The sequence below is a fragment of the Delphinus delphis genome, chromosome 5 (genome assembly GCF_949987515.2).
Source record: "Delphinus delphis chromosome 5, mDelDel1.2, whole genome shotgun sequence".
NCBI lineage: Eukaryota > Metazoa > Chordata > Mammalia > Artiodactyla > Delphinidae > Delphinus > Delphinus delphis.
In genome coordinates this window covers 49,101,299-49,128,976 of record NC_082687.1, presented here as the reverse complement: position 1 = coordinate 49,128,976, position 27,678 = coordinate 49,101,299, and the positions used below count along the sequence as shown (strand labels likewise).

Genomic DNA, 27,678 nt, shown 5'->3' with positions numbered 1-27,678 from the left:
GCCAGATAATTCTTCGTTGTTGGGAGCTGTCCTATACATACACTTCAGGATGTTCAGCAGCATCCCTGGCCTGTACCCACTAGATGCCAGTAGCAACCCTATCACAGGTTGTGATACTAAAAATACCTCCAGAGATTGCCAAATGTCCCCCTGGAGGAAAAAAAAAAAACAAAACCCTGGGGGTGGGAAACTGGGAACCACTGAGTTAAACAGAAGCACACAGACTAAACTAAAATCGAGAACATGTTTTAAAAGAGAGAGAGAGACAGAGACAGTAAAAGGGAAGAACTGTTCTAAATTAAAGAAATTCCAGAGACATAACCATCAAAATAATATAGACCTTATTTGAAATTTTCAAGGAAAATGAAGAAATCTGAATATGAACTGTGCATTAAATAGTATAAAGGAATTACTCTGGTTAGGTAAGAAAATGCCCTTATCTTTTAGAGATGCATATTGTAGTATACAGAAATATTGTCAGGAATTTAAAACAAAGTGGTGTGGCGAATTCTTGATACTGGTGATCTGAAAAAGAGATTTATAGAGGCTTTATTTTACTAGTCTCTATACTTTTGTGCACATTAAATCCTTTTAGTTTTTAAAGATTAAAGGTGATGTTTTACTGCAGAGGTTGCTTTTGTTTAAAAAACTTATTTAATGGTAATACTATTCAATTAACAAAGTATTTTTTAACCAGTTTGCAGGGCAGAAATAGAGACACAGATGTAGAGAACAAACGTATGGACACCAAGGGGGGAAAGTAGGGATGGGGTGGTGGTGGGATGAATTGGGAGATTGGGATTGACATGTATACACTAATATGTATAAAACAGATAACTAATAAGAACCTGCTGTATATATAAAAAAAATAAAATTCAAAAAAAGTTTTTTTTGCTTTTTTTTTGCGGTACGCGGGCCTCTCACTGTTGTGGCCTCTCCCGCTGTGGAGCACAGGCTCTGGACGCGTAGGCTCAGCGGCCGTGGTTCACGGGCCCAGCCGCTCCGCTGCATGTGGGATCTTCCCGGACCGGGGCACGAACCCATGTCCCCTGCATCGGCAGGCGGACTCTCAACCACTGAGCCACGAGGGAAGCCCCCCCAAAAAAGTATTTTTTACTTTCTCCCCAAAATAAACTTAACACAAATGCTTAACAATAAAAAGCAAGGTCTTTTAACAATGGTCAGAGCTGAATGAATTTGTTTATGCTATTAATGGCATTCCCAATCCTTGTATATTCAAAACACAAAGTCACATGAAAATGTGGAAATGTAGTGTCATTTGGACCAACTGTGAAAATTAGCATAACATTTCAAATTAACTCCTCTTCAGAACAAATGTATTATCACTGCTATATAAGAGAAGAGCAGTCCATTTGGTAGTATAATAAACTGGTATTCACTCCAAAGAATAAGGATACAGTATATTCTGATTAACCAGACATCATATATACAAACTCTATTCAATTTAACAAATATTCACTGCCAATTACATACTATGTGCAAAGCAGTAGGACAGCCACAGGAGAATGGTAATCCAAAATGATTTTTTTAATAATCAATGCCTTCCACAAATATAAATATAGAAAGGCAACTCTATGTACAAATAGCTAACTATATCAAACAAAATTGGAAAACAGTACAAAATAGATACTAATACAGTGATTGTACAGAGGAAGGAAAAGACAATTCTGAATGAAAATAGTAAAAAGAATAATGCTTGAGTAAGATGGGGTCTTTCAGTATCATGCTGAGAAGTTCAGAATTTATAAGGTAACTTACTGAAGGGTTTAAGCATTAAAATAAATACTCAGCATTCTAGAAAGATAGAGGCCACGTGAAAGATGGTTTTGGATAGACAGGACAACAGAGACAAAGAAACCAATTAGGAATTATCAATCATTTGATCAATATATCAAATGAAAGATTATGCAAGGTGGGGATAGGAAAAAGGGTCAGTCTTCCAGAGTAAACATACTTTAAAAAACGAGAATGCTAGCAACTACAGAATTTGGATTTCTTGACCTTTAACACTCCCCGTCCTCCCATCTCATCACTATCCACCAATTTATTACTGCTTTTGTTGTTCTGGAAACCACCCTCCACTTATCATTGAATGTCAAGCTGGTAATCTAAACTTCAAGATGATAATAATATTAAAAGGCTGTATATAGAAAGGTAAATATTAAAAAAGAGATTAATTTGAATCTATGATAATTTTATAACACTGATTGAATAAATTCTTAATAGTTTACACTATGTCTCTCAAACAAGCCCAGAAAAATATGGTATGTGTTCTTCCAAGTTCTTTGAATACAAACACATATTTATTATAAGAAACAATCATCATAGTCATCATAATTATTTTCTTCTGTACATCATAATTATTTTCTTCTGTACATGGTCCTAAAATCTAATAAAAATTTCTTTGCTCTGTATTTTTTATAGTCTTTTTTTGGGGGGGTGGGTATAGTTGTTTTACAATGTTGTATTAGTTTCTACTGCACAGCAAAGTGAAGTAGAGTTCCCTGTGTTATACAGCAGGTTCTCACTAGTTATCTATTTTATACATATTAGTGTATATATGTGAATCCCAGTCTCCCAATTCACCCCACTCTATAGTCTTAAATAGGGTAAAATTCAGCTAAAATACTGCAACTCTTAATAAAGAGTAAATTACTCCAAAATTAATACATTTGGGGTGTAATTTTTCTGTACTACTGGAGTCCCTGAACACTGATTTATGTATACATTAAAATAAAATAAGAAAATAAAATAAAAGCCCACTTAAAGTCCTTGTAAAAAGAGCATCAATTAATAGTCTGACATTATGGTATTAGTATCCTGCGATTAAAGCAAATAAAACTAAAGTGAACCTGACTAAAATAAATTTAGCTTTCAGAAGTCTATTCATTAAGAAAACACTGATTTATACCTATATTCTTTCATTCATACTCATCTATCCATCTAATAAATTTTAGTTAAGATCTAGGAATGTGCTAAGCATCAGTGAAATACTGCAAAACACAGCAGTGTTCTCACAGAGCTAATACAAGACATGACGTCTTTTCTTACGCTTCAAAGTACTTACATGCCTGCAACAACTCAGTATTAATCATCAATACAATATGAAATTTTTGACGTTAATTATAAACTTTATAAAGTGAACAAATTATTAATGTTTAAAATAAGTAAAAATTGTATGGAATTCTCAAATCTAGAGTTTTTAAGTAGATTTTTGCTAACAGAATTAGTTATAGATTATTTCAAGGGTTTCCTTAAGTTCATATCAATAATACAATGTAATGTAATTATAAATTTAGCCTACTTCTGCTATTTATCATTATTCATCAATTATCATAAAAAGAGCCTCAAAATAAAACAATTTCCTGTAGGATGGCATTAAAATGCACATGCAGATATACACACACATACAGATTACACACCTACACACAGAGTCATGACCTGGTAAAATCTGAGAATTCCAAGGATATAAAGTCTAGAAAGATTCCAGGGGGGTGTTGTTAATAAGAGAATTAAAACTCAGATTGATATTAGACTTTCCAAATACAAAACTAGATGCTAGAAGACAATTTGCAATGAAAAGAAATGAAGCACAATTATTTCTAAAAAGTCTAAACTGTGGAACAAGGTAATTTTTTAGAGATGTAAGCACTCTGAAAATTTAAAAGCCACAAACATTTCTGAATTTAGAGAATGTATGCCTTAACAACAAAAATGAATCCAAGAAAAGGACAGCCTTGGAATCATAAGACTAAGGAGTTAGAAAATAAATTAGTAGAATATAATCTTTCATTAACATTTCAGGTAGTTGTTAATAAATAATTCCTTAAAGTTAAAAAAGTAGAAGCATATTAAAACAAATATATTACTAAAATTTCAAATTATTTAAAAAACAGTAAAGTCAAGTTTGAATGAAATAATGTCAAAAGCCTATGTTAAGGGAAAGGGAGCAACTAGTTACAAACAGTGTTTAATGCAATCCAATGCCTGCTGAAGAACAGGAAGAAAACATATTTTTCAAACTGAGAGGGAAATAGAATTTTAAAAACTCCAATTCAGTTAAAGACAAGGGGGTGGGGTGTGGGATAATAAGAAAATACATCTTCGCCATAATCTTCAATGTTAGGAAAAAGAACAAAGACCGAAAGACCAAGTTAATATAAAACTGAATGGGAAAATTCCTCTTATTTTAAAACTGACACGTAGATTAGGATTTAAAAAAAAAGGAAAAAACTCAACTATATGCTATTACGAGAGAGATCTAAATTTTTTTGTCATAAAAGTTGAAAACAGAGGTGTGAAAAAGCAATCCCAGTCAAAGGTGCCATTATTAATATCAGTCAAAGAAGAATTTAAGGCAAAAAGCATTATATAGAAAAAAAACATTTCATAATGATAATAGATACAATACACCAGGAGTGTGTGCTAGCTCAACTTCTTTGTACCCTAACAATATAACAGAAACATATAAAGTAAAAATACTGGAAATGTAAGCAACTTGAAAATTCACACAACTTAGTGGGAAACTTTCCACACATCTTTCTCAGAAAATGAGGAAATCAAGTAGATTATGCAAAGATATGGACAATTCAGAAATAGAATTAATGAACTATACTTATATTTCATAGTAAAATAGACCTGATCATATCTTAAGCAAAGGAAAATCTCAACAGATTTTTTAATACATTTTTTAAATTAATTACATTCTTGGTCCATTAAGCTAAAAGAAACTAAATATTATCAATAAAAGAATAACACTGTACTTGAAAATTTAAAAAGAAAAGAAAAAAAGCCTACTCATGAACTCTCAGAATACGGAGGAAAAGAAAATTAAAATTGTGAGCATATTATTTCCAATGGAATTTGGTCATAGCAATCCTTAAAGAAAAATTTAAAGCATAAATGTATTCAGAAGAGCACAAGAAAGGTTTAAAATACATAAAAAGCTTCAAAAATAAAATACAAATCAAAATATATCAATATAATTTATAGTGATAAATATAGAAATGAAGTAATTCAGAGAGATACAAAAGTAATTAATAAACCCAAAAATTGCTTCTTGGGTAAGTCTAACAAGAAAGAAACAAGCCTTTGACAAGTCTGATTACAGAAAATCAGAGAAAGAAAAAAATATAAGGAGAAAACTGAGCACAACTATACATCAATAAATGTGAAAGTCTAAACAAAATGGATGGTTTTCTAAGAAAAGAAATCATCAAAATCACCTCAAGGAAAGGTAGAAATGTAATAGAATATATCCATAGAAGAAATCTTAAGGGTAGTCCTTTCAGAAGGAACAGAACATTATTATCTTATTTACGAAGTCCAGAAATCAGATGGTGAAACTCCCTAGCTCATAAGCATAAATAACCCTATTAGTAAACCTAAACAGAAAAAAAAAAAACTAAACAAAACAAAAACTTAAATAAAACACCATTAGAAAATTCAGCAGTTGTGTAAAAAGTATAGCACACACATATATGAAAGGGGATCAAGGAGACATTAAGAAATACAATTAATGTGTGATCTTCCCCTACCTGGAATGCTTTTCCCAATGCTTTCATCATTCTTCAGGTCTTAAGTTTATATTTTACCTTCTCAGATGATAATATCAAAGGAGGTACTCTCCTCATCTCTCTACCATACCATTCTCTTTATTTCCTCCACAGTACTACCACAGTCTAAAATTATCTTGTCCTTGGGTACTTGCTTATTATCTCTCTTCTCCATATAAAAAAGAGAGGAACCATTCAGACTTAGTGCTATCACCAAGTTTGTGGCAAAGTTCCTGGCACAATGCAATATCCGATATTGCAAGTATCCAAATACTTGCTGAATAAATACTAAAAATGAGAAACACCATTACCAATATTAGGTCAATGTATTAATGTAATTCACTACATTAAAATGTTAGAGGTGAAAAGAATAATGTATCATCTCAACAAAAACACATGATAAAACACAGTATCTATTACCATGGAAATACCTGGTAAGCCAAGAAGGACACTTTTGTTCTTGACAATGTTTTCTATCAGAAATCTAAGGCATATATAAATGTAGAAGTTTAAATATTAGAAGCATTCCATTTAAATCAGAAAAGATGCCCAAATCAGAACTAGTAGGGAAAAGATCTGGAAACCTAACCAATGCAATAAGACCAGAAAACAAAACAAAACGAACAAAAAAACAAAATAGTGAAGTAAATACTGAAAAAAGGAAACAACAAAATGCCATCATTTGCAGAAAACATAATAAGCCTTCTAGAAATTTCAAGAGAATCAATTGAAAATTAAGTAAATGGTAAGATCAACGTACAAAAATCAATAGATTTCCTATATAGTAGCAATAACCAATTGAAAAATAAAGTGCAAAATGGAAGAAAAGATGTAATTCACAATAACAACAAAAACTACAAAATACCCAGGAGTAAACCTAACAAGAAAAATGTAAGACCTACATGAAAAAAACGATAAAACTTTACTAAAGGACATAAAAGAACACCTGAAGAAATGGAGAGGCATACCATGTTCCTGGATGGGAAGATTCAATAGTGTAAAGATGTCAATTCTCCCCAAATTAATCTGTAAATTCAATGCACTTCCAATCAAAATCCCAAAGGGATTTTTAATGGAACTTGACATGTTGATTCTAAAGTTCATCTGGAAGAGAAAATACACAGAAATTGCCAAAATTTTTTTGAAAAAGACAATGGGGAGGGGTGCCCTACCAGATGTCAAATATAAAATGACAATCATCAAAGCAATGGAGTATTAAATCCAGAACAAATATATTTTGGACTTTTAAAATATGATAGAGATTGTATATCAAGTCAGTGGAAAAAAAGACATATCGTTCAATAAATTATTTTGGGAGAATGGTTACAAAACTGAAAAAATTAGTTAGGTCCCAACCACAGAGTATATATTCTAAAAATTCCAGATGAATTAAAATCTACTAGAAACATAAATAAAACTAAAGAAGTAGTGGAAGAAAATATAAGAGACTAAATTACTATAAGAAGGCTTTTCTGGAAAGACACAAAACCTAGAAGCTAGGAAGGAAAAGACTGATAGACTTTGACAGTATAAAAATGAAAAATCCAAAGATTCCATAAAGTAAGACAATTGACAGGTTAGGAGAAAATGTTATAAAATATGATGAGTATATTATAAACAGAATTATAAAGAAATCCTAAAATTTCAGTAAGAAAAAGGCAAATCCCGCAATGGGCAAAATGATATGAGTAGGCAATTTACACAAGACATAACAAATGACCAATAAATATGCTCAACTTCACTGGGAATCAGGTAAATACAAATTAAAATGTGGTATTATTCTTTATCCATTGACAGATAATGCCTATTTTGGAGAATAATTTGGCAGAATCTATAATAGACATTTTAAAATGCAGTTTTCCTTCTAAGAATTTAGTGTACAGAAATACTTGTACATGTAAGCAAAAAAATATGTACAAGGATGTTCATTAAAGTATTGATTATAACAGAAAAAAATCTAAGTAATCTATATGCCCATCAACAGAATAAGTTAAATAAATTATACTATGAAATAATAAATAACCATCTAAAGAATAAAGTAGGTCTCATATAAAAGCCTACACCACGACTATCTAAGGTACGTATCCTGCTCATTCTGTCCCTTCCCTTTTCATCTCTTTACACTTCATTATTTATCTTTATGAAACTTAACAATATAGTGACATTTTCCCCCCAACTTGTTTATCATCTTCTTCTTACTTGAATATAAATTCACTTAGGCAAGGACCATATTTTGTTCCTTGCTCTGTCCTTTGCAACTAGAACAGAGTCGTAAACATAAAAATATTTCCTGAATAAATACATGAATGCTGATGTAGAAAGGTATCAACATTACATCAGGTGAAAAATGCCTCAGTAAAGCAGGCATGGTATGCGTCTGCTTAAGTTGATTTTAAAAACAAAATGTATGTGTACAAGAACACAAACGAAACATTTCAAGATATATAAACCCAAGCGATTAACAGTGTAATCAAAGAGTGAAATCAATGAGAGAATTTTACAGTTTTACTTGTCTGTACCCTTCTATATTGCTTACCTTTAAAAACAACAATAAAAAAGACCACGTAGTTTCCTATTATGTAATGTTCGCAAATAATTTAAAAACAACCTTTAGATCTTCAAAGAAAAATATCAAGAATAACTTATTTCCATATTTCTAACAAAAATTCCAAAAGAACTACCATAATAATTTGTATTATTTTGAGGTATATAGGATTAACTTGCTGGTATGTGTAATTCAGTCTGAAACACACATGCAACCAAATTATTTTTAAATGAATGAAAAAAGTCTTGGCATCAAAGTCAGTCATTGTAAGATTCAGTTAAAGCAACTGCTTGGTTTCCCAAGAGAAGAAAAATCAGGAGAATATTATATTCTTTCCCTTCATTTTTTTCCCTTCTGTACCCAATTAAAGTTTTTTGAAAGTCAGGTTTATTGAAGTATAATTTCGAATACATTCACCCATGTTTAGTTGTATAAATCTGTGAATTTTGACAACTAGTTACATAACTGCCACCATAAACAAGATAGACAATATTTCTTAAATTCAAAAATTTCTCTTGTTCCTTTATAGGCAATCTCTTACCATTACCCTCTGCCCCTAGTGATCATGTTTTCTGTTACTTTCATTTTCTCTTTTACAGAATGAAATGGAATCATCCAGAGTTTTGAGTGCAGCTTCTTTCACAAATGCACAATGGCTTTAAGATTCATCTACCCTACAGCATGCGTTAGCAGTTCATTCCTTTTTATTGCTGAATAAAAGTTTTTTTAAACTTACCCGACTAGGATCTCTAGCACTATGTTGAGTAGGAATGATGAGAATGGGCAACTCTGCCTTGTTCTCAACCTTAGGGGGAAAAGCATTCATTCTCATCGTTAAGTATGACATTAGTTCCACGTTTTTCATAAATACCCTTTATGAGGTTAAAAAAATTCTCAGCAAACACAAGAATTCTCTGAAAATTTTTGCTGAAAATTTTTTCAACAATGCATGTTGAATTTTGCCAAATTCTTTCTGTATATATAGTGAGATTATAAAATAATTTTTCTTGAGTATATAAATGTAGTGAATTACACTGATTGATTAGCAAATGTTAAATCAACTTTGCATTCCTAGAATATACACCATTTGTTCATGATGTATAATCTTGTTCATATATTGCTAGATTCTGTTTGCTAATATTTTGTTAGGATTTTACATCTAGGTTCATTGCATACTGGTCTATAATTTTCTTTTCTTATAATATCTTTGCTTGCGTTTTGGTATTAGGGTAATAATGCAGGTCTTATGAGTTGGGAAGTGACTCCTCATCATCTATTTTCTGGAAAAGTTTCTGCAGAATTTGAACTATGTCTTCCTTTAATGTTTCATATAATTCACAGATGAAGCCATTCAGATGTGTAGTTTTCTTTGCTGGAGGGTTTTTAATTAGAAATACTATTTCTCTGTTAGATATAATATTATTCTGGTTATTTATTTATCTTGAGTGAAATTTGATATTTTGTGTTTTTCACAGAATTGTTCATTTCATCTAAGTTAAATTAGCTGGCAAAGTAATTCATAATACTCCCTTATTAACCTTTTAATGTATATGGATGGGATAGCTTGTCTTTTCTCTCTCTCTTTCTCTCAATCACTTTTAATGATTCTTTCAGAGAACCTACTTCCAACTTTCAGTTTTATTTTCTTTGTTGTTTTTATTTTCAATTTCATTAATTTCTACTATTATGTTTATTTATTAATTTTTGTTAATTTATATTCTACTGTTATGTTTATTATTGCTTGCATTCTGCCTGCTTTGGTTTAATTTGCTCTTCTTTTTCCAATTTCTTTTCTTTAAATTTATTTTTAATTATTTATTTATTTACTTCTGGTTGCATTGGGTCTTCATTGCTGCGTGCGTACTTTCTGTAGTTGCATCGAGTGGGGGCTGTTCTTTGCTGTGGTGTGCGGGCTTCCCATTGTGATGGCTTCTCTTGTTTCGGAGCATGGGCTCTAAGCGCGTGGGTTTCAGTAGTTATGGCATACGGGCTCAGTAGTTCTGGCTCACAGGCTCTAGAGAGCAGGCTCAGTAGTTGTGGTGCATGGGCTTAGCTGCTCCATGGCATGTGGGATCTTCCCAGACCAGGGCTCAAACCCATGTCCCCTTGCATTGGCAGGTGGATTCTTAACCACTGCACCACCAGGGAAGTCCTTCAATTTCTTAATGAAGTACTTGAGGTCACTAACTTTACTCTTTTTTAATATAAGCATTTAATGTTATAAATTTCCCTCTAAGCATTGCTTTAGCTGCATACCACAAATTCTGATTTATTTCATTCAATTCAAAATATTTCTAATTTTCCATGTGGCTTCCTCTTTGACCTATATATTATTTTTAAGGTATGTTATTTAATTTCTAGATATTTGGGGGTTTTCCAGAGATCTTTCCATTTTTTACTTTTAGTTTAATTCCATTAGTCAGAGAACACAGAAACTTTTAATCAAAGTCAAAATAAGTTTGAAGTTTTATAGGAATTTTAAATAAAGTTAATGGAATGATAATTGACAGAAAGTCATACTGTACCAAAGCTGTATGCTTAAAAATGATAAAAATGATAAAATTTTACTATTCAATAAACATCAAATATGAGAAGGTTAAAAGTCAATTAAAAAGAAAGATTTCTAGTATCAATATTTCTTTTATATTTAACAAAAAAAAGAATGCTCCACTCTAAGAATCCTAAATTTTTGAAGGTGGAAAGGATCTTAAACATCACCTAATCAATGATAACCTATTCTCATGGTTATACATTGAACACTTACACCTCTTTCTAACTCTGAAGTTTTACATTTTAATATCTAGCCTCTATAATTCTATCATTTTGCTATTATCTATTAAATCTGTATTTAACTGCATTCTAGGATCCTAAACCTTTCCTCTTTCGTTTAGTCTATCTGTTCCCTTCTGGATCATTTCTTTCCCGACCAATTCACAAATAAATGTGCCCACCATCTCAAGTATTTTCTAATCACGCCCTTCTGAGCTTCTCTTCCTTGACTAACTCATTTAAATACTAATATGTCCCCTTTGTTTCATCTTGAGTCTTTTTGTTTGTTTAAGTTATGTTTAATTAGGTAAGTTAACAAGGTAACGTCATCTATAAACACGTTTTTGTTGTTTTTTTTTTTTTTGAGTTACGCGGGCCTCTCACTGCCGTGGCCTCTCCCGCCGCAGAGCACAGGCTCCAGACGCGCAGGCTCAGCGGCCATGGCTCACGGGCCCAGCCGCTCCACAGCATGTGGGATCTTCCCGGACCGGGGCACGAACCCGTGTCCCCTGCATCGGCAGGCGGACTCTCAACCACTGTGCCACCAGGGAAGCCCTACAAACACGTTTTAACTGATAATTTCAAATATCAGTTTCCACTGATCTGGATGTGCTACAGGCACCTCAATTAAACATATCTTAAATTGACATCTTTCTGTATTCCCCATCTCCAAGAAAAGAAAGCTCTTCTTCCTCCTGTATTTTTTCTCAGAGGAACGTACAGAGCCTTGCCTTTACTATCTTCACTGTCTCACTGCCTCCACTGCTCAGAGATAATACTCTACAATGGACAGCAACAGAGGAGGGGACAGACTATCATCCAAATAAATGACTGAACCCTACCTAAGTTATATATGTTTTAGGTTTTATATATAAAACCTAAAACTTAATCAAGCACAAATAATTAAAAGTCAGATTTCTAAGTATTCCAATTCCTTTTAAAATGTAAATCAGATTTATGACTTTTTTGTTAAAAACTGGCCAATGGCTCCCATTTCACTTAAAGCAATGCCAAAGTCTTTACAATGTCCCAAGGTAGGAAAAATTATTATATTTCACTGACTTATGTAACCAAAGCTCTAAGAACACAATAGGTACTCAATAAAATAATTGCTAAATGAATAATTTCCAATACTTGGGTAAGATCTAAAAAAAAGAATATTCTTGGCATATCAAACAATGGTGAGCAGCAGCAACATTAGGACACTAGATACTTGCTCACTTAAATTCATAAATATTTCTGTACCATATTTGATAAATTTCAGTAATAACTGGAACAGATCACTGCTACCTATTATAATACTTTCCATTATCCATTAATTTTACTTTATTTGAGTCGAGGTAGTATTTAAAAGGAGGTACATTTTTTATGCCATGTAATAAGAATAAAGCCACTACTGCTCGCTTGTGATTTTCACTAAATTTTAAAATCCTGAAACTAGAAAAAAAGGTAACCCTTTCATAGGTGAGGCTTTAGAACATCTGTATTATCAACCTCAATGAACTTACAAAAAGATACCTTTTAATTTTAAAATTAATTGTATTTTGCATAGAAATGAGTCCTAAAAATCTGAATTTATATATAGAAGCCAAATAGACTATACAACCAAATAAAGGGTAAAGCAATGCTGACCCTCCTCCACCCACACCAAAAAATGCTTCAAAAAACGGTCAATCACCTTGTCATGCTTCCTTGTTTGGGGAAGACACATTAGTCCAAAACAGTGCAAGACTAAGATATAAATATATACAAAATTCACATGATAATTTTTTAAGGCAAAGAAATATAACAAGGTTAAAACTTTATTCCCAGTCTTCAATTCTAAATGCTGGATGGATGTTATTATAAAGAAACCTTTCAAAGAGCACATTTTAAACTACTCAGTAAATGATTTCACTGTAGCAATCAAGAATACATAGCTACATAGAGGAAAAATGAAAACCCCAACTGTCTTAAGCTATAAGAATAGGTGTTTGTGGCTTTAGATTCAGTCATTATAGACAGCTGTGAAAGTACTTTATCTCACTAATCTTAAACTGAAAGAAAGATGTATTTTGGCAAGCTGTGCTAATGACCCAAAACATTGTGTTAAAGACATGTTTGTCAAGGTATATGTGAAGAATAATAAATAAAATTATTTCATAAAATGTTAGTGTGGACAAGAATCAATATTTTTCAAAATTACTTCATAAAGTAAGTAGACATTTAAGTAGATCCTCTATATCCTAAAGTTTATACTTATGTAGCTGTTTCAAGTAACTGAATTCCTTGCTTAGCACCGACCTCAAGAACCATTTCAAAGGACTGAAATGTACTAAGAGCTCTCCCTAACTAAGTTTGTGAGGATTTTTTGGCATGACCTGATAAAAGGTTCACAAAATTACTCAAATGGCCTCTGGAAATTATACTGCTCTTTTCAAGCTGTCATTAAGTAACTCTTACTCTGGAATAATTTTACTAGACATACATAAAATCACAATCATGAAAATACATGCCTAGGAAAAAAAACTCAAACTTTGTCCTATCTTGGTTTCCTCAGTGAAATCTTACTTTTTAAGTTCACTGATTTTGTTGTCTGCTGACAGACAAGAAGTAGCAGGCATGCCAGTTTGCGTCACATAGTGTTTCCACAAAAGTTTTGTTTCCATCCTCGGAATAGGACTATTTTGCGGTGAGTTAACGCAAATATGAAATTTAAATATCTTAAATTACAAAGATTAAAAATTAATTATCGTTTACATTATTAAAAGAATCTTCACGGCCAATTCAACTCACTAGATTTTCTCAGCTAATTAATTTGGATGTGAGTATTAATAATGAGATCCGTAACTCCTGGTTGATAGGATCTATGTCTTTACTAATCTATTTCTACCATAGCACTTCACATATCAAATGTCACAAACATAGCATATTTTATTTACTACATTTAAAATGTTTGAAAGAAACTAATACATTCAATTTTCAGAAAAAGCTTTGTAAGCGTTCTCTAACTAAAATGTTCTATTTCTCTGCTGGTTATCAAGAACTCAGGATGCATTCTGAATAGCACCCTTTTAGCCTCCAACTCCCCAACAAACACTCTAAACTGAGCAGCTCTGAAATAGTGAGCTCTTCTGTTGCTAATATATCCTACCCACAGTAAGAAGGGTTCTTGTGGTAGAAGATGGAAAAGCAGTTATTATGCAAATACCACTGGTCTTATAGTCATATAGTAAATACCGTTTACATTATGGAAATCAAGGTTTATGCAATGTTTATGGCATAGACAATTGTGCTATAACACAATAAATGCATCCTGACGAACCTCACATTCTGCAAAATAGCACATTAAAAATAATATGACTTAGGGAAAAAATAGGACTAGGGACATTCCACTCAAAACTTAAGCAACTCTAATCAGAACACCACAAATAAAGAAATATGTCTTAACTTTTAAAAGAAAAGAGAACCCTGTTACAGCACTTTCAAGAAAGAACATTTAGCCAAACTAAGCCAAGACAAAGAAATTCAGGTGGATGAGAATCACATTAAATATATTATTTACTCTTTGACTTGGGGTATTCAAGTGTGTTAGTATACTTTACATTCAGCTTCTATTATCCAGTGGTACAAAACCTAAAAATATTGGAAAAACCATGTATGAACCAAAGTACCCTCAGCCTTATATTACTGCCATCATTCACCTTAGATATCCATATGTATGATCTAAATCAACACATTTTTGAAATTACCCCAGGAAAACAAATATAGACTAGAATTGTCCCAAGCAAACTGAAACATGGTCACTGCATCTATTTAATAATTGTACGTGAGCATTCATTTGCTTTAAATAAACATTCAATGGAGCAGAACAGTTTTACTAAAATATCACTGACTTTGATCCATTACATAGAGTCATGATAATAAAGTAATATAAATTATTATTTAATTAGCAATAAAATATTTAAGTCTATACACCGAACTCCTTAAATTACCCAAACACATCATTTACTTTAGTTTCTCTTTGCAAATGAAAATCCCATTAGTTGCACTGCAAATGTACACCCAACAAATTAACTGAATAGTTATGGGCACTATGTTCCATTTGATAAAACGTGAGATTATTTAAGAATATGTCTACTTGACACTCAAAAGCTCAAGACTTCCTAAGAAATGTGTCTAAGTTGTCTATAAGATATGCTGGCAAAATGGCTTTGAAATATATGCATATGCAAAATCTCATCCCAAATCCATATTTTTGTAAAAGAAAAAAGACAATTTGAATGTTGAAAGGCACATGATTTATAATTAATAACTTCAGATGTAATTCCTTAGTATAAATCGTCTAATATCAGAGAAAGAAAAAAAATTAAGATAATTTACTTTAGCATACTACAGCTTCACCCCAAATCACAAAGGAGATTAAACCAAAATTATAAAATTCCTTTCACTGGACATCCGGCCCCCACCACATATCCCCCAACAAAATCAAAGCCATCCTTTCCCAAAATGATACCCCAATACATTCTCCAATGAATTACATAATAAATGAGATGAGTCAGGAACAAAACAAATTACAAAGTTTTAAAACTGTGAAGGTAAAATATACTAGCTAAGGAAGGTGACCTAAAACTTACATAAAAAGATATATAAGAATTTGAAGAGTCTGCTATCAAAAATCTTAACAAACTCTTCTGTGAGCAAATCCAAGAGAAAGTAGCTATAGTACATTCTAAAAATTCCCCATTCTCTTCCCAACACATCTCCTATTCATGGCTCCATTTGCCTCAAATTATGGCAACAGGACATCAGCAATTATACCACAGCTATAGAAATTATTTCCACACTTGCCCTGGGCCCTTCCCCGTAGGCCGCTAAAAAATGTAGCCTCCCTCTGCAGGTGCCCATGCATGTTCGTAGGGCAGGAAGAGGGGGGGACAGAAGGAGAGGGAGACAAGAAAAGTGGGAGGAAAAGAAAAGGGGGGGGGAAACTCCAGCAGGACAAAGAAATAGGCTCCCAGGCACTTTTCAGCAAGAAGTCATCTATTTACCTTAAGAAAACACTTTCTCAATTTTCCATTACCTTATATAAATATCCTCATTAATTTTACCTCTTCTAATCCCCTTCAAAACATTAACTGTAGGGCTTCCCTGGTGGCGCAGTGGTTGAGAGTCCGCCTGCCGATGCAGGGGACACGGGTTTGTGCCCCGGTCCGGGAAGACGGGAAGATGCCGCGGAGCGGCTAGGCCCGTGAGCCATGGCCGCTGAGCCTTTGCGTCCGGAGCCTCTGCTCCGCAACGGGAGAGGCCACAACAGTGAGAGGCCCGCGTACAGCAAAACAAACAAACAAACAAACAAAACAAAACAAAAAAACCCATTAACTGTAGAGGCATACCCCAGAAATTTACAATTACAGTTCCCTCTGCCTGGAATTCACTGAGATTTTCAAATGCCTAGTTTCTTCTGAACATTCAGGTTTCTATTTAAATTTGTCATTCCTTAGAGCAGTACTTTTTGACCCTATGAACCCTCCTCCTCTCTGTCATCGTCTACCCCCATCACCTTGACTTCATTTTTTAATAGTATTAATGGTAATATTAAATTGTATTATTTATTTTCTAGTTAAATTATATACTGCCAGTCTTTTATATAAGTCCCAAGAAAGTAGGACCTTCATCTGTCTTTTTCACTGCTATAGCCAAGAGCAGTACACCTAGGAGGCAGTCACTAAATATTTGTTGAATGACTATTATATCATTAAATATATTTAACTTTGACAAGTCCTTTATTTTGAGACCCTGAAATATGTCTCTATGCTTTTCATATTTTTTTATTGCCTTAAAAAAATTTCTGACAACAGAGTATATCCATGAAGTCTATCTTTTTCACCTAGAGGAGTATTATTGTGATGAAAACTCATACAGTTAGTATATATCCTTTTTTGAAGCTAGAAAAACATTAAACACTAAAAATGTTCTTGTGCTAACAAAGATTTACTTATATTTTTAACCCATCATGAATTTCAGAATCCTAAAAAAGAACACAGAAGAGCTTTTGTCTCTTGTCTGCATTGATTACAGAACAAAATAGGCTTATATTATAAAATAAAATAAAGACAGGAGGAACATTTTTGTCCAGATTATTTAAATATTGAAAAAGTCTATCATAATAGACTACAGAATCTCCCCACTTGAATTTTTTTAGAAAGTGCCAGCCAATTCAAAGGTCTGCTTCCATTCAGCATTTAATAAAGAAGCAACTTTACTTCCTCGATGCTATGGACTAAAATGCTTGTGTCCCTACAAAATCATATGTTGAAATCTACCTCACTATGAAATGGTATTAAGAGGTGAGGCCTTTGGGAAGTAATCAGGATTATATGTCATGAGAATGGAGCCCTCATGAATGGGATTAGTGCCCTTATAAGAGTCATAAGAGAACTTGCTTCCTCTTTTTGCTCTCCACCACATGAGTACAAGAAATCGGCTGTCTGCAACCTGGAAGAGGGTCCTCACTAGCACCTGACACCACACTGGTACCCTGAGATCTCAGACTTCCAGCCTCCAGAACTATGAGATGTAAATTTCTGCTGTTTACAAACCACCCAGTCTATGGTACTTTCTTATAGCAGCCTGAATTGACTAAGACATTTGGAGAGTTTGGGGGCATATCACTTCATATTTTCTTTATCCACACTCTTAGAGCAGTGGTTCTCAACTTTAGCTGTACACTAAAATTAACAGATAAAGTACTAATCCCTGGGCCACATCCTCAGATATTCTGATTTAATCATTTGGGGGTATTGGCTTGGGCATAAAAATTTTGAAAAGCTCTCTAGGAAATACAAATGCAAGACCAAGGTTAAACCACTGCTTAAAAGATAAAGATTAATAACTCCATCATGAAAGTAGTTTACTATATGAAGACAAAAATAACTTCCCTTAATTGAAAGGCATTTAGTTGTTCTAACTGCCATTAGCTTTTGTTTACATTCAAAAACAGCCAAACATTTTATAAATCACATAAAAGACATCAGAACCTTTCTTTCTCATGCTTTCTCTCCATTCACAGGTGGGCAGGGTCAGACTGTCTCCCTGTGAGCTGAACAAAGGCACTTTTGTTTAACATTCAGGCAGAGGGGCAGGGTTCTCTGAGGCAAGCCATTATGTATGATTATAATAACGAAAGCAATGAAAAGCAAGGGTTAAAGTAAAAGAAACAGATCTAACACAGAGTCAGATTTTGCTCTTCCCTGTTGCACTGTCAGGAAAGCAGAGTTGGTGCCCTGGGAGGTATGTTAAGAGTGAAGCTCAGTTATTAAATAAACACATCAAAATACCTCTAATGTACTCAGCACTATGCTAGGCACTGATGAATAAAACTGGATCACAGTAGTCTTGTAATCAGGCATTCACCTCTACCTTTCAGATGCCCCCACCTCAACCAACACCATGATCACTCTCTCCTTTCCATCAGAGGTTGGACTGTATCAGGAATACAACTGTAATGCCAAATGTATACCTTTGGGGAACTAGTGTTCAAGTTTAACTACAGGTTTGTTGAATGTCAAGCTGTTTTTACTCAAGGATTACTCATAGGATTTAGTCAATCCTAGTAAAAAAGAAATTGATTCTGTAAAGAACAGGTATCTTGGAATATAAAATGACCTCACTACTCATCTGTTTAAACGGTGCTAGGGTAAAAAGTTAAGATTCTTATCTCATCACATCATGTATCACAATATAAAATAAATTCTACTAAGACTGGATTAAAAACCATATAGACGAATATTATCTGATCTCCAGAAGAGGAAAGATGTTTTTAAATATAAAATAAGAGAAATTATTCAAAGAAAAAGATACACTTATATAAAAGTTTTGCAAAAAAATAAAAAGAGGGCTTCCCTGGTGGTGCAGTGGTTGAGAGTCCGCCTGCTGATGCAGGGGACACGGGTTCGTGCCCCGGTCTGGGAAGATCCCATGTGCTGTGGAGCAGCTAGGCCTCTGAGCCATGGCTGCTGAGCCTGTGCGTCCAGAGCCTGTGCTCCACAATGGGAGAGGCCACAACAGTGAGAGGCCCGCGTACCGCAAAAAAAAGAAAAACCATACCAAAAAAATGTAAATAACTCAGAAAAAATTCATCACATTTGACAAAGATTCACATCAATACATAAAGATTCTCTCAAAAAATAAAGCCACGTTTCCTTAGCAAAATGGCCAAAGGATATTTAAAAAATGTATTTCCAGTAGAAAAACTAACCCAGATATCCAACAATATAAATGCACAGTAAGTTATATTCTCAGGCTAGAATATTATGCAATCACCAAAAGAATTATTTTCAAGAAAAAGTAATAAAATAGAATAAAGCTCAAGGTATATATATTAAAAGGACATAAAATTCTAAAGTCTAGTAAAAATAAACCAGATGTGAGCAAAAAGACAGATACAAATATTCAAATATTTATGTTTTTCCTTTATGCTTCAAAATCTTTACACTAAATACATATTAATGTAATTAACAAAAAAGTTTCAAAATCCATACCCCTTGATCTAGAAATGTACAATAAGTTTTCCGAAATCTAAAGGAAAACACAGGAAAATACTCATTGCAGTATTATTTATAATAGCAAAAGAAGAAATAAACGTCAATTTGACATATTTATTTGATATTTTCAGCAAATATTTAAGGACACAGCAAAATATAAATAAGGTGTGAGGGGAAAAAATAATCAAGACATATAATATTTTTAAATAACATGGTCCCAATTTGTTAAAAAGGTGCATATATCTGTATTTGCATAAAGAATGGACTGAAAGGAAACATACCAAAATATAACATTGTTCATTTTAACTTTCTTTGAACCATTTTACAATTTCCAAGTTTTCTATACAATTTTATAATTAATAAAGTTTTCCACCTCATTCCTAAAGACCTGACAATAGAGTGTTTGCCATTAGTAATAACCTGAAACAGTTTATTTTAAATTGCTTCAAAATGCAGCTGAGAGCAATTTTTAGAATTTTTCACTAAGTATGTTTAGGCCTCCTTAAAATGTACTATGAAACATAAGCATATTAGATGCTGGTATATAAACACAGTACTCTATCAACAGTTAACATTGGCAGTCAATTGTTTCACAAGTATCTGCAATGGAACTGCTCGACATTGAGTAAATATTGCATGTATAAAATATGAAATGACTTTACAACTAAACAGATGAGGGCTAGAAAGACTATAAGATGTGGCACTCTATTAGCCATGAAAGATATTTCATTGCAAATTTGCCATAACTTAGTCTATTTTAGTATAATTCTCTCCACAACCCAGAAGTTTAAATATAGTGACTATATGGTTTACAGTTACAACAAAATAACTGGCACTTGACTAAGATTCCCATCTCTTTTAAGACAATGGACAACAGGCAAAGAGGGGTATGATAACTGAAAAGAAAGAAGTGAACACTACTTCTCCATCTTTCCGCTATATCCAGCAGTATTTGAGGAAAACAAAGCAGAGAACGTAAGTCCTATTTAGTTCAGGAGACAAAGACCAGAGGTTGGAGAAGCTGAGAAAGCTAAAATTTGTAAGGCAGAAAACTGGAGAGAAGAACCGGGAACAGAACCACTACGGAACTGTAATCTAACAACCACAGGGGCTCCCACAGAGCTGGGATACAAAAGATTCAACCAGACAGAGGAGAGGGATTTCACTGAACACTTGGGGTACTCGGTAGAGAATCCAGACAGGTCACACATACGAATGAGTAGGGCTTCTCTAACTTTAGAGTATAGAATACTAGATAAGAATGCTTCAAAACAAGCCTCAAAAGAATGAAGCTTATTTGCAAGTAACCTGCTAGCCAAAATTAAATTCAATACTTTTTAAAGGACAATAATATTTAGACATTTGACAATGTTATATCACACTGTCCAACACCAAATAAAAATTACTAGACTTGCAAAGAAGCAAGAAAGTATGTCCTATAACTGGTGGAAAAAAAAAACAGATAAACAGAAACAGACCTTAAAATGACAGGCATAGAATTAGCGAACAAGACTCTTAAGCTCTTTAAAATATGCTCAAAGACACAAAGAAAAATGTGAACATATTGAAGACAGAAATAAAAAATATAAAATTGAAAGATCACACAGAATTTCCATAGCTGAAAAACACAGTATTTGTTACTGAAAATTAACTGAATCACACTGCAGAGTAAAGGACCAATGAACCTGAGACAGAGCAATAGAAACTATCCAAACTAAAGCTCAAAGAGAAGAAGACTGAAAAAATGTACAGAGGCAATGCTACCTTTAGCAGGATGTAACAGTGTGTAATTCCGAGGAAGAGAGAGGAAGAGGACAGAAAAAAAAAAATACTTAAAGAAATATTGCTGAGAAATTCTTGAAATGAGAAAAATATAAGCTCACAAATTCAATAAGCTCAACAAATTTCAAGCAGGATAAACTCAACAAATTTCAAGCAGGATAAACACAAAGCAAACTGCACCAAGGCATGTAACAATAAACCCACTGAAAATCAATAATAAAGGAAAAAATCTTACAACACCTACAACGCTACATGCAGTGAAAATATCCTTCAAACCTAAGGGGAAATAGATATTTACAGACAAAACCTTAGAAAGTTTGTTGCCAGCAGACCTGCACCATAAGAAACATTAAGGAAAATTATTCAAGTGGATGTAAATTATTCAAGTAGATACCCAATAAAACTGAATTCGTGCAAAGTAATGAAGAACACCAGAGTGATACAAAAATGCGTATCTTTTCCTCATTAAAAAAAATCTTTAAATAATAATAATCTATTCTGGAGATTCACAACATATGTAGAAATAAAATATATGGCAATAATTCCACAAGAGACACAGGAGAGAAATAAAATAAACTGGTATAATGTTCCTAACATTATGTGTTAAGTGGTATATTATTATGTGAAGGCAGCTATGGGTTAAAATACGTATACTGCAAACCCTAAAACCACCACCTAAAAATAATAAAAAGAGGTATTAAGGCAACAGAGGTAATAAAGTGGAATACTAAAAATACTCAATCTAATAAAATACATTAACAATGGAAAAAGGGGCAATAACAAATGGGACAAGTAGAAAACAATTAGCAAGATGGTAGACTCAAACATAAAATATTGATAATTACATTTAGTGAAAATGGACCAAATACACTGACTAAAAGGCAAAATTGACAGTCTGGATAAAAAGGCAAGAGATAACTATATGCTGTCTATAAGAAACACACTTTAAATATAAAGACAGAGAGAGGTTAAAAGAATGGAGAAAGATATACCAACAAAGTAGAATCTAGACAAAACAAGGGATACTAACAAAGATAAAGAGGAACATTTAATTACATAAAAGGATCAATTTAGCAAGAAGACGTAATAATCCTAAATGTTTATGTACCTCATAACCGACCTCCAAAATATAATGGAGCAAAAACTGACAGATCAGAAAGAAAACACGAGACTCTCCATAATTATAGTTGAAAATTTTAAAACTCATGTCTTAGTAGTTGGTAGACAAGTAGACAGAAAATCAGTCAGGATATAAAAGACTTGAACATTATTAATTAACATAATCTAATTGACATTTATGGTACACTCACCCCAACAACTGCAGAGAATATATTCTTTTTAGGTATGCATGGAATATTTACCAAAATGAACCATATTTTGGACCATAAAACAAGTTTCAATACATTTAAAAGAACTGAAATCAGAGTACAGTATATTCTCTGACCACACATAACTGGAAACCTACAACACCCCAACATTTTAGAAATAAAACACTTTTACATAATCCACAGAACCGTTCTCAAAAATAGTTCCTCATCTGAACCACAGATGACCAAAAATGACTTGAATGACTATTTTCTCAATTCTCCCAAGTATGTTATATAAACAGTATCATTATACAGGCACAGGAGAAAAGAGATGTCTTAAGCATTAAAGTGTAATTCTCCCATGAAACCCCAGCTGAGAAAAGAATGAGTCAAAGAGGAAATCACAAGGAAAATTATAAAACATTTAAAACTAAGTAATAATGAAAACACAACACATGTGTTTTGTGTGTGTGGTATAAAACTGTGGTATAACCAGTGTATGTGGTTATAAATGTGTGGTATAACCAGTGTATGAAAAGGAAATTTATAGATTTTGATACTCACAGTAGAAAAGAAGAAACATTAAAAATGCAAATTATCAATATCAGGATTGAAAGAGGGAAGATTATTACAGATCTTACCGTCATTTAAAGAGTACAAGACTGTTATGAACAACTCTATGTCAATTAATTCAACAACTTAGATTGAAATAGACAAACTCCTTACAATACTTAGAACTATCAAAACTGACAATGAAAAGCTAAACAGCTATATTTCTATCAAAGAAACTGAACTTTTCATTAAAAATTTTCCCACAAATAAAACACTAGGTATAGATGGCTTCACTGGTCAATTCAAACAAGCTTTCAGAAAATAGAAGAGAAAGATATACTTCCAATCACTTTATGAGGCTAACATTTCTCTAATACAAAAATGGTCAAAGGTTTTTTAAGAAAAGAAAACTAAAGACCACTATGCCTTGTGAAGAACAATAATCTTTAATAATATACTAGTAAACCAAAGCCAGCCATATCCAAAAGGGGTCATACATCATGACCAAATGAAGTTTATCCCAAGAATACAAAGTTGGCTTAAAATCCAAGAGTCAATTAATATAATTCACACAATAACAGAATAAAAGAGGAAAATCATAGGATCATCTTAATAGAAACAGAACACCCGACAATTCAATATCTTTTGAACCTAGGTGCCAAGTTCAGCTCTCACTAACCCACCTTAGAGGTGCTCACAGTACATGTTTTGAGTACAGTTGACCCTTGAACAACACGGTGGGGCGGCGGGGGGTGGGGGTGGGGGGCGGTTAGCGGCGCTGACTCCCATGCAGCTGAAAGTCAGAAGCCTTACAGTAGGCCCTCTGTATCCATAGTTCTGCATCTGAGAACCAACTGTTCAACTGCCTGCAGATCATGTAATATCAATACTTTAGTATGGATTTATTGAAAAAAAATCTATGTATAAGTGGACCTGCCCAGTTCAAGCCTGTGTTGTTCAAGGGTCAACTGTATTATAGTTACATTTTAACATGCTCTTTTTTTTGTCTCCATTGATTCTTTTATTTCATATGTATTTTTGTAAGCCACATAAGTAACTTGGAACAAAGCAGAGAGTTATCAATAAATGTAAAATACCTTATTCAGTGAAATAAACTGAAATGCTTCAACTAAAAAAATATATATATATTATTTTTGATAATAAAAATTCCCAGCAAACTAGGGATAGAAGGGAACATCTCAACCAGATAAGAGAATCAAAAAATGAGTATAGATAACATCATACTTAATTAGGAAAAACTAAACTTTTCCCCCTAACATCAGGAACAAGGCAGTGTTGTCCACAGATCACCAATTCTATTCAGCATTTTATTGGAGGTCCTACCTAGGACAATAAAGGAAGAAATAAAAAATTAAAGGCATAAAAATAGGGGAGAAAAAACTGACTTAATTTGCAGTGGTGACCATGTATGTAGAAAATCCTACCATCAAACAATCCTGGTAGAACTAGTGAATTTAGCAAGCCAGTAGGATACAAGGTCAATATACAAATGTCCATTGCATTTCTATATATAAGCAACTGCCAAATAAAATATAAAGAATTATCATTCACAATAATTTAACAAAACATAAAACACTTAGGGGATAAAGGACATTAGAATATGCCACCCCAAAATATACCACTTTGGCATAAGGATTATTTTGACTGAAAGCAACTGAGAGGCAGATGCAGAAAGAACTCTATGCCCTACCCTTTTCTGCCTAAAAGAACATAAATGTCCCCTTTGTGAAGCATACCCTCCTGCCCTCTCCCAAACCAGGAAGAGGAGAAAGACTCAATCACTGGAGATGACTCTTTTCACTGGTGATGGCTCCAACTTAAGTCTGCATAAGAAACTTCAATAAATAATCCTTATCTACCAATTAGTTTTCCCATATAGTTACCTTCCTACAATTTACCACCCTAGAAGCCCAAATTCTTTTTCCTTTGGCTAGTCAGGACACAATTTATCACCCTTTGTTAAAATGGCATATAAGCTCCCAAGCCTAACTGCTTCTTTGGGTTTTCACTTCTTTTCTATGAGGCCCCCCCCATATGCATGTGTAATAAATCTTCTCTCCTGCTAATCTGCTATCAGTTTAATTTGCAGGTCTCAGTCACTGAATCTAAGAGGGTAGAGAAGTTTTTCCTCCCCTACAGGGACAAATTTAACAGAACATCTGCAAGGCCTGAACAGTGAAAACTACACAAAAGTTATGAGATAATTAAAGAAAATGTAAATAAATGGCCATCATGTGGGCCAACATTATGTGAGCTATACAAAATACATTTCTAAATCTGATATAGCCAAGAAACCATGAGTTTGCAACCTCTGCTCCGGATGTTCTAAATTTTATCCTTGAAACAAACCAGACCACCAGAAAACTGAGTACTCAGGCTACAGTACTATTTTTTTTAACCCAACTGAATTTTAACAGAAAACCCTTCGCTTACATTCTGTAGAAACAATATAAAGCTTGTTTACTTTTGGAATGATGAAGTTATTTATTACAACAAGCAGTTCCTCCAATACAGGGGCCCAAAGAAAAAAATTTTTTGAGACCTAAATTGCACGAAATATATCAGTTATCCAGATCATGTAGTATGGTTGTGCAGTTTATGAATAACATAAACCTCAAAACTCATCAAGTTTCTAATTTGGCTCTAGTTGCTAGTAAATTCAATCTAAGTCTAGTAATTATATATTGTATATGCTTTTCTGTGTACTGCTTTTACCTCTGGTCTTCATTTACTATTTCTGCCTTTTGTATTTTTATTTTTTATAATATATACTTTTATAAGCTACTTCAAATTCTTTTGTGGGATGAAACATCTTTTACATAAATACAGAAGTAATTTTTTTAATTTAAAAAGAGCCAAGGTATCCATATTAAAGAATTTAACATTTACCAAGGACATTACAGAGACATTAAAATATTTTAAATGTACACAGTTTCCCATTACTTTTTAAGAGCAGAAAAGGGTAGTAGACAATCAACTTGAAAGGAAAGCTAGAGAGAGAAAACCCTAGGGAAGGAGTAGGACTTTGAATAATGAATAGATGTTGAAGAGGGTAGCAGGTAAACAATGTAAGTACTAACAGAATATTAGAATACAATGTAAAGGCAAACAATTCATATTAAGTATGGTAAAGATAAAGTTGGGTGGGTATAAGAATGTCAAATAAAAGATAGTTACATGAGAGATACACACCATCATCTCAAACTTTTTGTTTAGACGTTACTGAAGCCACTGTCTTAAGAGTTCTAGTTAAGACTTTTATATCTAGAAGGGATCTTAGAGAAACTATATGGTACAATTTAACTTTAGAAATTAAGAAGCGCGAGAACAAAAAAAAAATTATTTCAAGTAATATACGAAGACTCTAAGTCTTAGAACTCCAACCTACTGATCACCTGGGTTGATTTGAGTAATGTGATTAACTTTTAGTTCTTCTTCCTCATTCCATGTATATACCTAACCAAAGCTAAGAGTTCAAAGAACTTCCCAAGAGAAAAAGATAGGAGGGTAATTCCTTCATTGTATAACTCAAATTAAAATGACAGGGCTTCCCTGGTGGTACAGTGGTTGAGAATCTGCCTGCTAATGCAGGGGACACGGGTTCGAGCCCTGGTCTGGGAGGATCCCACATGCCGCGGAGCAACTGGGCCTGTGAGCCACAACTACTGAGCCTGCACGTCTGGCGCCTGTGCTCCTCAACAAGAGAGGCCGCGATAGAGGCCCACGCACCCAGATGAAGAGTGGCCCCCGCTTGCCACAACTAGAGAAAGCCCTGGCACAGAAACGAAGACCCAACACAGCAAAAATAAATAAATTAATTAATAAACTCCTACCCCCAGCATCTTCTTAAAAAAAAAAAAAAAAAGAAACAAGCATTTACTGTGTTCAAGATACAATGCTAAGTCACGGAAGACACCAAGAATAAAACTATTCACAGAAAATCATATAATAACACTATAACCTCAAGACAATGAAAAAGGAAGCCTATTAAATATACTCTAGAAATACTTAAAAATCAATGTCAATATAATTCAGCATTCTCATTTACCTATCACACTTTATAAAAGATATATTCTTTGTAATTCATGAAATATTTACAGAATGATGATCCACCTGACAAGATTTTTTTCAAATGACATTTATAGAGCTTAATCTTAATATTTTGGTTTTTTAAATAAATAAAGTTTCATAGAAGAAAGCCATTTTCCATCTACTATTATCACCATTTACTTTATTTCATAGATAAAACCAAGAAAATCAGGAAAAAGAAACTGAGAAAGATATTTTGGGAAGATAACAAATATTGTACAAATGTGACAAAATAATAGAAAGGAAAACTTTCCAATGTCTGTGAACACTTAAACACCAGCACAAGTTTTTGGAAAATCTTAACCAGTATTTCCTATGGAACATAAGAACTCAGAAACTGTATTTCTCAAACTTGCTTAAACAGTTCATACAAATACATGTTGATCTTTTTATGATGACAGTGCATAAATTACAAATGTAGAACATGTGACAAAGACTAGGGAAATGGCAACAGGACAAATTCAAGGTTAAAACCAGTTAAGGATAAACACTAGTTAGACAAAGGAGAAGGT

At 33.2% G+C, this 27,678-nt stretch overlaps 1 protein-coding gene across 9 annotated transcripts in view; it reads right to left on the bottom strand.

The window, feature by feature from the left end:
• ANKRD17 (ankyrin repeat domain 17) overlaps nt 1-27,678 on the bottom strand; it is a 161,249-nt gene that overhangs the window by 93,657 nt on the left and 39,914 nt on the right. Inside the window, exon 1 of one of the 9 annotated variants that reach the window (XM_060012401.1) lies at nt 6,545-9,787. The exons of the other annotated variants lie outside the window; for them this stretch is intronic. Within the exon in view, the coding sequence (XP_059868384.1) occupies nt 6,545-6,547 (3 nt within the window). The 5' untranslated portion in view covers nt 6,548-9,787. Of the gene's footprint in view, nt 1-6,544; nt 9,788-27,678 lie in introns of those variants that run through there. 9 annotated transcript variants of the gene reach the window in all.